This window comes from Bos indicus, chromosome 5 (assembly GCF_029378745.1).
Source record: "Bos indicus isolate NIAB-ARS_2022 breed Sahiwal x Tharparkar chromosome 5, NIAB-ARS_B.indTharparkar_mat_pri_1.0, whole genome shotgun sequence".
NCBI classification, from domain to species: domain Eukaryota; kingdom Metazoa; phylum Chordata; class Mammalia; order Artiodactyla; family Bovidae; genus Bos; species Bos indicus.
The window spans coordinates 40,774,761-40,790,512 of record NC_091764.1 but is presented as its reverse complement, the minus strand read 5'-3'; the positions used below and the strand labels follow the sequence as shown (position 1 = coordinate 40,790,512).

The following is a 15,752-nucleotide window of genomic DNA, read 5'->3' as shown; positions in this document are numbered from 1 at the left end:
TATGCAACTTTGCATGTTTAGTATTAGAGTATTGATATCCCAGTAGGATATATGTCCTATTGCAACTTTTAAAAAGCCCAGTAATATATATAAATATATATTTTGCTGTTAAGTTCTGTTGATCCGGGCTTCCCAGGTGGCACTAGTGGTGAAGAACCCGCCTGCCAATGCAGGGAAAAAAGAGATGCAGGTTTGATCCTGGGTCAGGAAGATCTCCTGGAGAAGGGCATGGCTACCCACTCCAGTATTCTTGCCTGGAGAATCCCATGGACAGAGGAGCCTGGAGGGCTTACAGTCCATAGTGTCACCAAGAATTGGATACGACTGAAGCAACTTAGCATGCATGCATTCATGAAGCTCTTGTTCAGTAATTTTCACAGATTTACGTAAGTCTATTACATAATGAAATGTAAGTGTTGATGGATATTCAAGTGGTTTTCATTTTCATTATAAGCAAAGAATGCCAAACTGAACATTTTAATACAAATTTCCTATGCATATGTGAGAGTGTCTCCAAGGAATATCCTTAGAAACTGCTGGGTCATAAGATGCTCACATTGTCAACACTATAGATACTTCCATATAGATTTCCAAAGTGATTTTTTTGATTTACAGTCTCACAGGTATTATATAAGTATTCTATATTTCTTATGTCCATGATAAGTCGCTTCAGTTGTGTCTGACTCTTTGCCATCCCATGGACTGAAGCCTGCCAGGCTCCTCTGTCCATGTATTCTCCAGCAAGAATACTGGAGTGGATTGTCATGCCCTTCTTCCAGGGGGGTCTTTCCAACCCAGGGATTGAACCCAAGTCTCTTGCATCTCCTGCACTGAAGGAGGATTCTTTAGCCACTGAGCCATCTGGGAAGCTTCTATAGTTCTTACAGTTCCTCCATATTCTAGGAAATCATTGGCATTATCAAACTTTACATATTTGGTTAATCTGAGGGGTGTGAAATCATATCTCATTATGACTTTGATTTGTGCTTCTGTTTTTAGTGGGGCTGAGCATCTTTGATAGACTTAAATGGCATTTTCTCTTCTGTAAATGTCTTTTATGTCTTTTACACATAAACTAGACTATCTTTTTCTTAATGATTTATGGTAGTTTTTTACATATTCTTATTAACATTTTCTTGGTTATGTGCATTGCAAAAAACGTCCAGCTTGGGGTCATCTTTTAACTTGGTTGGTTGGGTCTTTGTATACATTTTAAAATTTTAATGTATTTGAATTTAACAGTCTTTTCCTTTATTTATTTTCTACTTTAAATTGGAGGATAATTGCTTTACAATGTTATGCTGTTTCTGCCATTCAACAACATGAATCAGCCATAAGTATACATATGTGCGCTCCCTCCTGAGTCCCCCTTCCACCCCCCCCCCCTCATGCTACCTCTCTAGGTTGTCACAGAGCCCTGGACTGGGCTCCCTGTGTTATTTAATCTTTTCCTTTATGAACTGTTATGATTATGTCTTACCTTTCAGTAGCTTAATGTCATAAAATGTCATTCCCCCTCAAAACTTTCAAAACATTTAGTTATGTTTTTCATATAAAATTGCTCAATGGAATTTATTTTTTAATATGGTGTCTGAGGTAAAGGTTTTAATATTTTTTCCGACAACCAATAGTCTCAGATTCATTTATTAAATAAATAATCTATTCTCTTTTCACTGTTACACACTGCAACATCTCTCATATAATTTTCAAATATGTAAAGGTATGTTTCTGGGTTCCAGATACTCTTTCATTGGCTTTTTGCACAGATTAGCTCTTACAACATAATAACAGTCAACACATTGCTTCATATACCTTGCATTAGGACACCAGGATGACAGGATGAGTGGAGTCTGAAGTCCAAATCATGCCTCTGTGCACCCTGATACAGAACTGTGTCTGCCTGGAAGGAGGTGTACATTTTTCTAATTCACAGGAAGACACTGTCAGGCGCTTTTTCCACACTAGGAAACTGATAAAGGCTGTTAAGACGCCCTGAATCAATGTCTAATTGGGCAATTCTGTTTTGTCCTTTTCCAAAAGTGTCTCTTCTGTTCTAGGCCCGTCCGTTTCATTGAAAAAAAAAAAAAAACAAACTTGCTATCTTGCTTAGATTTTCATTAGTCTGTTTTTTATTACTCTGTGGGGGTAATTTGCATCTTTTTGGTAGTTAAACTCATTAATTGATATGGCCTATTCACTTATTTATACCTTGTTAATAATGCCTTTTGCTGCTAAGTCATGTCAGTCGTGTCCAACTCTGTGTGACCCCACAGACGGCAGCCCACCAGGCTCCCCCGTTCCTGGGATTCTCCAGGCAAGAACACTGGAGTGGGTTGCCATTTCCCTCTCCAATGCATGAAAGTGAAAAGTGAAAGTGAAGTCGCTCAGTCGTGTCCGACTCTTCGCGACCCCATGGACTGCAGCCTACCAGGCTCCTCCGTCCATGGATTTTCCAGGCAAGAGTACTGGAGTGGGGTGCAACGCCTTTTAATATAGTTTAATAATTTCTTCATAAAGGTTTTAAAAATATCTTTGGAATGTATTCCTGGTTCTCTCCCTCATTTTTATTATTGTACACTCATATACACAGAAAATTACATTTTACAAATATGTTACAATTTTTGTATAATTATGAATATACTTTTCTTATGCTTATTTCCCATTCACAGTGAATTTCTGGCTCAAAACTTTAATCCATTTTTCTTCTGGGGTACCTGTAGAGTGTGATTTCCCCCCACTGATTTGTAACAACTTTTGAAAGATTAAGTCTGATTGTTTTTGTCATATGTGTTATAATATTTTTTGTTCAGTTTGCCATTTGCTTTTTAGTTTTATGTTGTTTTCTCTGATTGCAGAAGATTTGAATTTTTATGGAGTCACATGTATCAGTCTGTAGTTTCTTAGTTTTTATGTTTCCTCATACCAAGATTAAATAACTGTTAATTTACATTTTATTTTTAGTTACTTTCAGTAACTTTTTAATCCAGCTGGAATTTGTTTTGGTAATTTGATGCAATTAGCAATGTCTGTTTTATTTTTTTCTTCCCAGGAAGCTAGTGAACTCTTCCAGCACCATTTGATTTTCCACTGACCACTACTTCTATCATGAATTTGTGCTTGAAGTTTGCCTTTTCATTCTGTTAACTAGACCCAGGAATCAAACCGGAGTCTCCTGCACTGCAGGTAGATTCTTTACCAAATGAGGGAAGCCCTAAGGTAAACACTGCCATGACTTGATTAAAGTGGTAGAGTATAAAGAACCTTAAGTTTGAGGTTAAGACATCTACCTGTATTTAAGTCCTGACTCAACTTCCCAACCCTGTGATACCAACAATGCTTCCCTTAGCGACCCCACTCTAAATCTCCATTTCCTCATCAGTAAAAGAAGGGTAAGTAGCTGTCTTACCCATTTCAAAATTGTCGTCAGAACTGGGTAACCGAAGTGAAATAGAAGGATTTAAATTGTCAAGTACTAACTTCCAGTTCAATCTTCTTCTTTGTGAATGACTTCACCCGTATTCCAGGACAGATCTGAAGGCAATAGGTCATCTCTGTCCAGCCTTGTCTTTCTTTTTCTTGCTCAGGCTTCTCTTCTTGAAAAATACATTACTATAATACTTTTTTCAAACACTGTAGTAATTTTGAATATCAACAGAACAATGTTTAGGTTTGTATCTGTCACCTGTTCATATCATTTACCACGTGTTTGTTTCTCTCTAGTTTTAATTGCAATGAGAATCCATTACTTTTTGGTGTGCCCCAATTTTCAGAATCTTATCTAGTGCAAACTCAAATTTTCAAAAGCTAATTTTCGTGGCCTTTTGGCCAACAGAGCCTCAGTTAACAGGAAAATGTCTTTATTTCCTTTCCTACAAACAAGTCGTAGCAACCATAGAAAAGCACATTTTGGTTGCTTAACTATGTCCATCCTCGGGGGGAAAATTCCTCATCTCCCAATAGGGGGAACTCCAAAGAGAACGTTTTCCTAAAAGGGGCCAACTGGGCGGCGTTCTCTTTTCCCAAGGCCCCGATTTCTATTCTTGGATCTGGAGATCTGCGGCGGCTTTTTTCTTCTTCCTAGTTCCCAGAGGTTCCGCGGGCTGCAGGAGACCAGGCTGGCGGGTCAGGGGGTGGCCCGGGATGAGGACCACACGCCTCCTCGGCCTCTGAAGTGCCCGGGGCCTGGGCAATTAGGCGGAGTCCACTGAGTCGGTTTCTTCCTGCGCGATTCCCGGCCCCTCCACCGGGGCGGGCGGGATCCGGTCCCGGGAGGCTGCGCCCGCCCAGGGTCTCGACTCGGCCGCGCGGGGGACACGGGCGCGGCCTCACTCGGGCCGGGCCGCTCTCGCTAGCCCTGCCCACCCGGCAAGGTTCTACGCTGGGCCACACCTCGGCCTTCTCTCCTGCAGGCTCCTGCTCGGGGTTTTGGCCTTGGGTGGGGGAGGAGGACGCTGAGGAGGAGGGCTCCGAGAGAGGGCGGGGAGCCGCCACCTTTGCATAAATAGGCGGGCGTGGGTGCTGATGCGGCTGGCTGTGAGTGCTGGCTACGGCCGGTGAGCTGGGCTCGTCTTCTTCCTTCCCGGAGCTCTCGGCCTTAGTGCAGGAGGGGCGGCCAGTTTGGAGCAGGGTCGGTCATGGCCAGTGGCAGCTGCCAGGGGTGCGAGGAGGAGGACGAGGAATCTCTGAAGAAGTTGATAGTTAGGCTGAACAATGTCCAGGAAGGAAAACAGATAGAGACGCTGGTTCAAATCCTGGAGGATATGCTGGTGTTTACTTACGCCGATCACGGTAATCTTTTGTCGGGAAACTGTTGCTTACCGCCCGCACCGCTCCCCCCCCCCCCCCCCCCACTCCACTCCCCGCCGCTTTCCCAGGCCTTTTTAACAAACTTTCTCCTCCCAACTTTGTGGCCACACAAACCTGCACTCTTGAGAAGTCGAAAGCTCTCTACTCCTTTGGGCAGAAAAGAGCCGACAATTCTAGGAAAGTCTTGCGCTCATTTCTTCTGCTTTCTCCCTCCTTTTCAGACTTAAAAGGGGTGCCATGAATCGTGACTTTGCTCCTTTCCCTTAACCCCCTTCTTTTCCAGCCTCCAAGTTATTTCAAGACAAAAATGTCCACGTGCCTCTGTTGATCGTCTTGGACTCCTATATGAGAGTCGCTAGTGTGCAGCAGGTAAAAGAGTTGCTTTCATTTCGCCCATTTCCCCTTCTTTGGAAATAGGTGTTTTTCTACTGATACTTTGTACCCAGAGTTCTGGGTTATTTCTGAGATTTGTCCTGACAAACCACTGTCTGTGGTTTTAAGATGGAAGCATTGTTAAATCATTATCAAATGTTAACGGTGTAAGAGGGCCTACTCTGTGCTCCTTAATTATCATTAAGATGTAACTTTAACTGACAGAATATGGATGGTGATGGGAGGGGAATAATAATGGGTTGAGGTTTGGTTTCTTTCATTGGCTAGATGTGTTCGTAAGTGTTTAAATGAAATTATTCTAAGATTCTTCCCAATGTACAGCATGTTCTAGAGATGACATCATTGTGAATAGTTTGGGAAAGAGGAATAATGAACAATAATAGAATTAATAATTAATTAATTGAAGTTACTGGCAAACTCTCATAGGTTTAAGGTTTTCTTTTTTAAACTTGAAGACAGATTTCTAGCCTTCTTTAGTTGTAGTACACCTTGTATTATCTTAAGAGAGTAATGTTTTAGGATTCCCTTGTAAGTTTAAATCTGTACTTCTCAACTGTTTTCATATAAAATGAATGTAAAAGTGAACCTTTTAGAACCTGTATCATAGGAAACCCAGAAATTTGTTAAATATCTCAGATATATTTGAAAAGGAGCCTTAAGATGAAAATTACGTCAAAACAAAATTACTGCTTAAGGTTAACTTCCTTTGTAGATTTTGAGATTTAGGGAACTGACATAAGTTTTCTCATTTGCATGTTAGATTCTAAACGGAAAGAGAATTGAACTTTGAACTCTATCTAGGTGCAGTGTTTCTTAATATCTACTTGAGAGGCTAGACCTATGTAAGAATTATCTGAATCTCTGTCTGTATCAATTATCTTATGCTTAATCTCTGTGTCCAGCTATGTCTAGCTTGGGTGAACCATATACCTAGCTTTTATATGAAGATCTATATATGTGAGATAAACGGGTACTTTTCTTTTTCTTCAACTGAAGTATATCCCATCTGACTATTGATTTTCAGGCTGTTAGTAAATAAGATCAAGAAAAAAATGGAGGCATGATAAAGACACTATTCTTTTAACACCCAGTGTCTGAAATTTTGCCTATGAAACATGATTCACTCTCCCGCACTGGCCTTTTGTGCTTGCTGCTCTCCACCCACATCATCCTTCTTACTTGCCTCTGCTTTGGTGTTCAAAATTGCCTTGTTTGTCACACTCCATTCCTTGGATTCTGTTTTTGGTAGAGTCTCCTCTGCCAGGTACAACTCTGAACAGCTGGGCCCTGGGTAGGCTTGGTCTGCAGAGGAGGTAGTGCTAGACTTGAGAATCCAAGGGAGTCTGCAACATACCCACCTCCTAATTTTTCTTCATTTTAGAAACTGCCAGAGCCCAGACATGTTTGTTTGGGGTAGTTATGAATGTCATTCAATATCCTTGCCCAGTAGGTACCAAAGACAGAGTATGTAAGAAAATCAGGAATTGTCTTTTGATTTGGTGATTTAATGGAATAGAATTACTAGTTGCAGCGCAGTATATTAACCTGCAAAAGGCATTATGTTTGTGTAGTTATCATTTGATTCTTGATGAAATCTGCTTCCCTTTCAGAAATCTCACTGAATATTTTTTTCTCAGAGTAAATAGCTCATTTAGGACCACAGAGCAAGTAACAGAGTCAGAACTCAAGTTTCACACACCTTCAAAATCTTTTTTCATAATACAATAGGTGCTGAATTCACAAGCTTTTTGTATAACTAAAGAGTATAGTGGTTTGGTACAAATATTGTGGCCATGCTATGCCTACTGACGTTATTGATTTAAATTATCATTGATCTTATCAAAGGGATGTTTTAATACTCTACTTAAAAGAAAATATTGTCTTCTTCAAATTTATGCATATTACTGGTAAAATTAATATAGATATACTTTAAAGCTTTATACATTTGAATCAGCTGAAAGTACTGAAATAAAAGCACTTGATGAATTTAGGGAATTAAATTACCCTTCAAAAATAAACATCAAGGTTTGTTTTTAGAATTTAACATGACATTCCTGACTCTGAATTTTTATTTTCAATGTCTTTTCATACTTTATTAGTTCTCCTTAATAATCACAGTCTTTAGACAGTTGATACTTAGGCTCTTTGTCTTACAAATTTCTTTTCCTGCAAATCATCTGAACATTTCTCTGTGTTCTTCAGTTTTACATTACTTTATTCACACAGTTTCCATCTTTGATGTGAGTGAAATATATGCAAGTGACTAAAATTTTCTTTAAACCCTAGATGTTTCCCATTGTGCATTAATTAGATAACTTGAGTTTACAGAATAATTATAATGAAGTGAAACTACCAATTGTATTATGACTGTCCAAGATGGGAGGTTTCTCTTTTTGAAAGATAAGCTTTTAATTGAATACATTAATGGATCATTTGTTACCTCCACTTTGCAGCTAGCGATTCTATTTAATCATAGAAGCTCAGTTACTTCAGTCTTTTTGCAAAGCAATTTTACTGATGCTGCTATTTCACCAACCAAAGCAAAACAGGGTTTTTCCTTGAGTCAGCCATGCAGGTGCAGAGATGAGTATAGCATCCTGTGTGATTTATGATTTATTTCCCTCCAGAAACTGTTCCAAATGTTACTTTTGAAATACTTAGTTGAAAAAATCTTGATATATTTTATGAAAGCACAGAAATAGCCAGTTTCTATGGCATCTGGATTGTCAATATCTGTTCGGCTTACGTGGAGGAGGATGTCTACTCAAATATAGGTAAAAATAGCTGTCAAAAATTGCTTCCTTTTCAAGGAATTTGAAATTGTGTAAGAGCAAGTAATGACAGAGTAAAGCAATTCATGCTTAATCCAGAAAAGATCTGGAAATAGTATTTGTAAATAACTCTTGTATAAACACTTTTATCATATTAAATACCCCTTGTTTATTCCTGTAAACAATTAGGAAATGTGTGCCATTATTCCTCTTCAGATGCATAGAAATTTCTCCCCTGGTCATCCAACTCTGTGCCACTCAGCTCCAATTCACACATTCAGTCACATTTAGCAATGGACCCCTCTCTGGCAGCCTGAGGACTATTTAGAATCTTACTTCTCTTCCTCACAGCTCATCAGTTTTAGAAGTTTCCCTTGCACTGTTTTAAGTGAACAAAGTTATAGTTCTTTTGAAATCTGACTCAAATCACACTTTTTCTGTATTATATTCTTCCCTGAGCAACTCTAGCTGACAGTGAATCCAGCTTTCAAAATTCATGTTATATTGGTATTTATCACACATCATGGTTAGGCACTTCTCCATGAATCTGTAGAACTGAATATCTATGCATATTCTTTTTTTGACCATATCAAGTGTAGTTTTGTAACAAAGTAAAAAGAATTGAAGAGTCCTTATATTTGGAGAGAAATATATGGCAGGAAGCGTGAGTTAATCTCCAGTTTGGAATTAAAGTATCATTAATATTTAAAAATGTATTTTTTAGAAGTAAAGAGCAACTTACTCAATCTGGCATCACTTGTATAAGTGAAGTGAATGAAGGTATATTTAAAATGCATCAGTAAAATCATAATTCATTTGGAAATATGAAAGACTTAAAGGACATTTGTGATGTCTCGACCTCATCAACCCATATTTAGGTACACTGAAGAAGTCTAGAGGAGTCCATTGAAAAGTTCTGCCTGCTCTCCATCTCATAGTGCCTTTCTCTTCTTCCTGTGAAAGACGTTACACTGTCATCAGACAGTGCTGCTTCTCTTGCCATTTGTCCTAGCTTTATTATCTGGGGAGCCGTCTTTCCTGATAATTTACACTTGGCCGTCAAAATCTCTGGCTTTTCCTAATCTTCCATTCCAAACTACTTCATTTCTTCTTTTAGTTAAAATCCTAAATATCTAAAATAAATTCTGTCAGGTGGATGTGCCTTAAAAAGTACAAAGCCCTGAGATCAGCCTTTCCTGTACGTCATAGTCTTGGTATGTCCTCTAAAACTAATTTTTAAGTTTTATTTTATTGCTTTTTATTTAGACAATAAGCAATTTGTTTCCTTCATCATTCAGAAATATTACTTTTTGTATGCCCTTTCAGTAGATTTTTGGAGAAAGATGTTTTCTAATTGTATGACTTGCTTTTTGAGTATAATTTTGTTATACTCCTTTTTAGTATAATTTTGAATATAAGTTTGTTTTAAAATAACTATTTTAAAATAATAGTCACCTAGTCTATTAAGAATGAAGAGATTCTTTGACTAAATATGTTCAATATATGTGTGTTTGTTTTAAAATGTGAATATTTGTTTCTTATTTTTAGGTGGGTTGGTCACTTTTATGCAAATTAATAGAAATCTGTCCAAATACAATGCAAAGCTTAATGGGACCCCATGATATTGGACATGATTGGGAAGTCCTTGGGGTTCACCAGTAAGTATGTAAAAATATACTGCACTAAATATCTGTATGACAGCCCTTTTCTTGATACATTGTATTTGCAATTCAAGCCAAACTGATAAAAATCCTTTAAAATACATGTAGTTTTCCTTGAATCAATGATTTACATTTATAGAGAGCTTATTTGAGGTAAAATGTTAGATGTTGTTATTATTTTAATATAATAATAGTTATACAATTGATTAAATCGTAGATTGTTGATGAATGCTTATGAATTCAAGCGAATAATAGATTTCTTTCTTTCTTTTTTTTTTTTACTTTTTAATAGTAGAATTGACACAAAACACTGGCCTCCCAGGTGGCGCTAGTGGTAAAGAACCCTACCACCAATACAAGAGACTGAAGAGACTTGGGTTCAGTCCTTGGGTTGGGATGATCCCCTGGAGGAGGGCACAGCAACCCACTCCAGTATTCTTGCCTGGAGAGTCCCACAGACAGAGGAGCCTGGTGGCTACAGTCCATAGGGTTGCACCAAGCAGGACATGGCTGAAGCGACTTAGCACACACACAGGACACAAACCACTACTTCTTCAAAACAAACATATGGAAACTAAAATGTTCTCTGCTGCTGCTGCTGCTGCTGCTAAGTCTCTTCAGTTGTGTCCAACTCTGTGCGACCCCATAGACGGCAGCCCACCAGGCTCCCCCATCCCTGGGATTCTCCAGGCAAGAACACTGGAGTGGGTTGCCATTTCCTTCTCCAATGTATGAAAGTGAAAAGTGAAAGTGAAGTTGCTCAGTCGCACCCGACTCTTAGCGACCCCATGGACTGCAGCCCACCAGGCTCCTCCGTCCATGGGATTTTCCACGCAATTTAGAAATGTATGCTTTACTGTCTTTAAAAAGCACATTTATGTATATTCATATGTATATATTTAATGAGCTTAAATGCAGCTTTCAAAATGAAGGAAAAAGAGGAAATTATCTTTCAGCACATCTGCAGCCAAATCTTGATAGCTATTTATTAGCTATGTTATTGCAGTTTTCAACACAATGACTTCGAAACTACTTCTTTAGCCATAATTAGTTAAGAAAATTTTTTCTGTGTTTCCAGGAAAATCCTTTTTGGATAACTTTGGATAACTGCTGGATAACTTTTTTGTTTCTTGACATTTAATAAAATATCTTCTGTCATCAAGTTTAGGTGTTCTTTAGTGACTTTTCTTTACCTCAGAAAAGTGAATACTTTAATTTCCAAAGATATATTGCTGTGGAGAACATAATTAATGCAAAACTAAATTTTACATCTCTATTAGTTTTAACCGTGGCTGCAAGTTTAGACAAATAAGAGCTGTTTGTTCATAGGCGAGTATACCTATGCTTGTGTATTTTTCCATCTTTGATAAATATGAGTTGCTGTTTTTCAGATTCTAGCATTAAAGAGTGTGCTTTGCAAAGAGACTGTTTACAATTAATAGATATTCTCATCTCCAAACTAATCCCTGAAATTCTATGTCAATAATAAAGAATACAACATTTATTTATTTATTTATTTTTTGGTGAGCAAGGCCCGCACTTTATTTTCCAAAGTAGTTTTTATACCTTAAGTTATGCATAGAGGGCACCCCACTCCAGTACTTTTGCCTGGAAAATCCCATGGATGGAGGAGCCTGGCGGGCTACAGTCCATGGGGTCGCTAAGAGTCGGACACGACTGAGCGACTTCACTTTCACTTTTCACTTTCATGCATTGGAGAAGGAAATGGCAACCCACTCCAGTGTTCTTGCCTGGAGAATCCCAGGGACGGGGGAGCCTGGTGGGCTGCCGTCTATGGGGTCGCACAGAGTTGGACACGACTGAAGCGACTTAGCAGCAGCAGCAGCAGCAGAGGATAATGGGGGAAGGGGTATAGTCATGCAAGGTCAGCAGTCCTTGATCCTTATCGAAGCCAGGCTTTATTTCTGCAAACTTATCATATGCAAAAGTTTTAGGTGATTTACATCATCTTCTGGCCAGGAGGCCTGTTAACATTTTATGACCCTTTCTTCAGAAAACTTATTTTTCTCTAAAGGTGATTGTTCTAAAGTCAGGTGCCACCCTCCAAAAGCATTAGATAAAGTTGCATTCCTATAGGGCAAAAGTGTGATGGGCTATAACAAGAAAAGTATTAACTCAAGGGAATACAGCATTTAATGAAGAATTAGGCAAAATATGCCTGCAATTAATAGTTATAATGTTATGTGTCCCTTGGTTTGGATGAGAATTTCCAAAATCCCCAAAGGTTTGTAATCTGTAACTTTAGGGAGACTTGGAAAACATACTTAGTCATATTTTAGTACAAACTGAATGTTCCAGTTAACTTACGTGAATGTTTCTGCAGGAAGTTTCTTTTCATTCATTTATTTGCTTACTCATCATTTATTCATCTTCGGTTCATCGGGTATTTATTACACCCCTCCTTTAGGCCAGAAGTAGTGTGAACAATATAGACACACTCTTCTCTATAGTGGAGTATATTAGATCATTTCCAGCCAATAGTTATTGTGAAACATATCTCCTGGTATTCAAGGACTTTTCCTCCCTAAAGGCTTACAGTACTAAAGGCGAAATCTCTTGTGTGGTAATGAAGTCAGGAATAGTGGGAATGATTCAAGAAGAGGTAGGGGCAGTGTAGGTAGGAGGAGAATTAACAGAGTTGAAGGAGTCTCTCAATTCCTTACCTCATCGCTAGAGACCATGTGCCGAGTTTCTTGAATCTAAGTGAAGCCATGGAAGCTCTATTTTCTAACAATAGAAAGCCAAGCAGCACTGGGTAGGAATAAACTATAGATTGTATTTTTAAAATTAATCAGCCCTGAGTAGAAATAGACTACAGCCTGTATATTTTAAAATTAATAACTCAGGGGCTCAAATCAAATGTATTTGAACTGACAATATTACTGATATACTAGGTTCACTTTCTATAATATCAATTTCTCTTTTAAAAATAATAAAAAGTGAATAATATAAATATTCAAATGGTTTTTAATTTTTGTATACAAGCTAACATTTTAATTACATCTCTATAATTTAATACATAAATATGTGTCACATAATATTCACAAGTTTGTATCACATATAAAACGACTAATCCCTTAGTACATTTAGTTCTGTATTATTTTGAATATAGAATTGAGTGAAATAGTTAATAATTGAAAATATTTTGAGGAAAAAGTTATAACTTTTCTGTTGAGACTCATAATTCCCTGTTAATCATTGTAAGCCTGGCTCAGGTTTATAGGGAAAAAAACACACTAGCTTCAATATAGGGAATGAAGTGCAATGAGATAAATAACAATGTAGATGAGTAAGAGACAATATCTAAAAGAATAAACATCTAGGATGATCTTGATTTTTGTTTTTAATTACAGATTGATTCTTAAAACGCTAACAGTTCATAATGCCAGTGTCAACCTGACAACAGTTGGATTGAAGGCCTTAGATCTTCTCCTAACTTCAGGTAGTATATATACACACATATTTCTAATGTTGACACAAGTTAAAAAATAATTTAAACCATTTACTGAATATATTTTAACTTTTTTAAAAAATATAATATTATAACCTCAATATTGATGATTTCCAAAATTCTGTGTATCCATTTTCCTTTTCTCTCCTTATCTCTTTTCTCTAAACTTTTTCTCTCAAAAATACCACCCAACATATTGGCCTTAAACATCACCTTGTATATTATTCCCAAATTTAATTTCTGTCCTCAGCTTTGCTCCTCTGATCTGGTCCCGCATCTCATATTCCCATTAGTTTGTTAGCCATACGTGTCCTGTCATGAGTATTTGTTCTCCGTTATATCTCTAATGTATTTTCTATAAAACATGTAGAGTATGACAATAGTAATATGTCATAATAAAAATATATAGCCTTTCTTCTTTTGTGCTTGCTAAATGCTAGGTTTAACATGTAAAATACTTCATATGCTTTTAAAAACATAATCCTCAAAACATCCCTTGAGTGAACCCTGAAACCAGAGAGATTGCCTCAGCAAAAAGCAGTAGAAACAGGTCTTATTTCACGTGTCAGGTTCTTTCCCTGAGTAAACTTCTGCTTGAAGGATAATGGACCTGGAAACAAAGAGTTGCTGTGGTGCAATCGTTGTGATCATTGCTGTGCTGGACACTTGCTGTGATGTAAGATTCTAAGAAGAAAGACTGCTTACAGGGAAGCTAATCAGAAAGGATAGGGAGGCTTTCCTTCAACGTGTGAAGGGTGCTTGAGGTCAAGAGAACAGCATTTGCAACATTGCAGAGGTCTAGGAGGAGAGCATGAGAGGAGCTGGAAGTGTGGGTGGTAAGATTTTAAATGCTTTCATAATCCCTGCCAAGTGATGAAGGCCCATTAGGAGAAAGAAAAAGGAAGACAGAGGGTGAAGATCAGAGAATAAAAGAAGAGGGATAGGAAAGGTCTGAAGGTCCTCACCACTTCACCAGAGCCTTTTATTACAATATGTAATAGAATTTGCTAACTAGTCTTGGCGGTTTAGTTGCCAAGTTTTGTCCAACTCTTGTGACCCCGTGGACTGTAGCCCACCAGGCACCTATGTCCATGGGATTCTCCAGGAAAGAATAGTGGAGTGGTTTGTCATTTCCTCCTCCAAACTAGTCTTAATCATGATTTATCTTAAACTCATCCTTGGGAGTCTTTTTTGGGAGTATGTGAAGATTTATTCTGCATTTGGCGATGGACAGGTGGTTTATGAATTTGAAAAATCTCGCAATATGAATATGTTGAGATTAGCAGCATGCAGACAGTTATGAAATTTGATATGTGTTTTGCAAAAGACTAGTTAATTTCTTCCCTATACCATTGAGAATTTTGAGTTTTTAGGGAAGTTTGTAAAGTGTTTTAGAGTTCATTTCAGATACTTTATTAGAGGCTAATTTATGAATCACTTTTTGTTTGGCTTATTTGTTAACTGATGTGCTAGTTATTGGGCACTTACTGCTACGCTGGCTACTAGAGAACTCTCAGACAGCTGAGGCAGAGTTCCTGCAATGAAGAAGTTCACAGTCTAGCAGCATTGTCTAATACAACTTTTTGCAATGAAGGAAATACTGTACATGTTTAAAATCATGGCTCATAGCCATATGTGGTGGTTGAACTTGGGAAATGTGAGGAGCTAAATTTTAATTTTATTTAATTTTACTTAATTTAAATTTGAGTTTAAGTAGCCTCATGCGATTAGTGGCTACAGAATTGAACAGCCCAACAAAGAGATAAAAAGCATTTAAAGAGATAATTTCAGTTTAATAAAAAAAGTACCATAACAGAAATAGGAAGAAAACTACCATAGGAACACAGAGAGAAGCTCTGCTTATTTGTGGGATTTAAGGGCATGTCCATGACCTGTCTAAATTTTAATCCAGCTCTGACTCTTGTTTGTTCACTTTGGGCAGAGTTACTGGGTCACTTCTGTGGTTGTTTTCTCATCTCTGACATGAGGATTGCATCTGTCTCGTGGGGCTGTGGTGATTTACACATGTTAGAGTGAACTGTCAGTGCTTCAACCTAAGTCTGATGTGTTATGTGCTGTACACGTGTATGCTATGACTACCCCTCCTACAGTTTTTATTGACTGAATAGGTGCTGTTTATGTTATGCCTTGAATTAAGGTAGCATTATATTTGGTGTAGAAAAGGGCAAGGGCATTCCACTCAGCTAGTACAAATGCAAAAATTTATATCAAAGGAAATGTGTTTGTGATGAGCAGAGAGCTTAGCGTGTTTGGAGTCAGTAGTTCAGGGAGGGACGTGAGGCTGATGAGATACATGTAATCTGTGAAGTGTCTCGTTTGTCAGATTGAGGAGTATGAGAATGTCTTAGAAGACTTCAAAGGGAATTATAGATCACATTTATGTTATAGAAATATAGTGCAGGGGATCAACTAGTTAGGTAGGAGTTTGCACCAAGCAGAGCAGTTAAGCAATTGTGTTTGCATTCTAGGTGAGAGGGGATGGGGTCCAGAACAAAATAGAAATGGAGGGGCCTAGTTCAAAAGGACTTTTTGAAATATTTAGAGGTTAGACTTGAAGGACTTAGTATGAGTTGATTCTTTGGTTGGGCAGAATGAGAAGAGGGAGAATGAAAGAAGGAAGATGACTTA

At 38.0% G+C, this 15,752-nt stretch overlaps 1 protein-coding gene across 5 annotated transcripts in view; it reads left to right on the top strand.

Annotated features, from left to right (window-relative positions):
• Positions 1 to 4,099: 4,099 nt before the first annotated feature.
• Positions 4,100 to 15,752, top strand: part of LRRK2 (leucine rich repeat kinase 2) — a 205,011-nt gene continuing 193,358 nt past the window's right edge. For 2 of the 5 annotated variants that reach the window (XM_019960788.2, XM_019960787.2), the window contains exons 1-4: positions 4,107 to 4,788; positions 5,090 to 5,175; positions 9,519 to 9,628; positions 13,006 to 13,094. In XM_019960788.2, coding sequence (XP_019816347.2) covers positions 4,635 to 4,788; positions 5,090 to 5,175; positions 9,519 to 9,628; positions 13,006 to 13,094 — 439 coding nt within the window. In that variant the 5' untranslated portion in view covers positions 4,107 to 4,634. Of the gene's footprint in view, positions 4,789 to 5,089; positions 5,176 to 9,518; positions 9,629 to 13,005; positions 13,095 to 15,752 lie in introns of those variants that run through there. The other 3 variants (XM_070789269.1, XM_070789266.1, XM_070789268.1) reach the window with 3 other exon arrangements.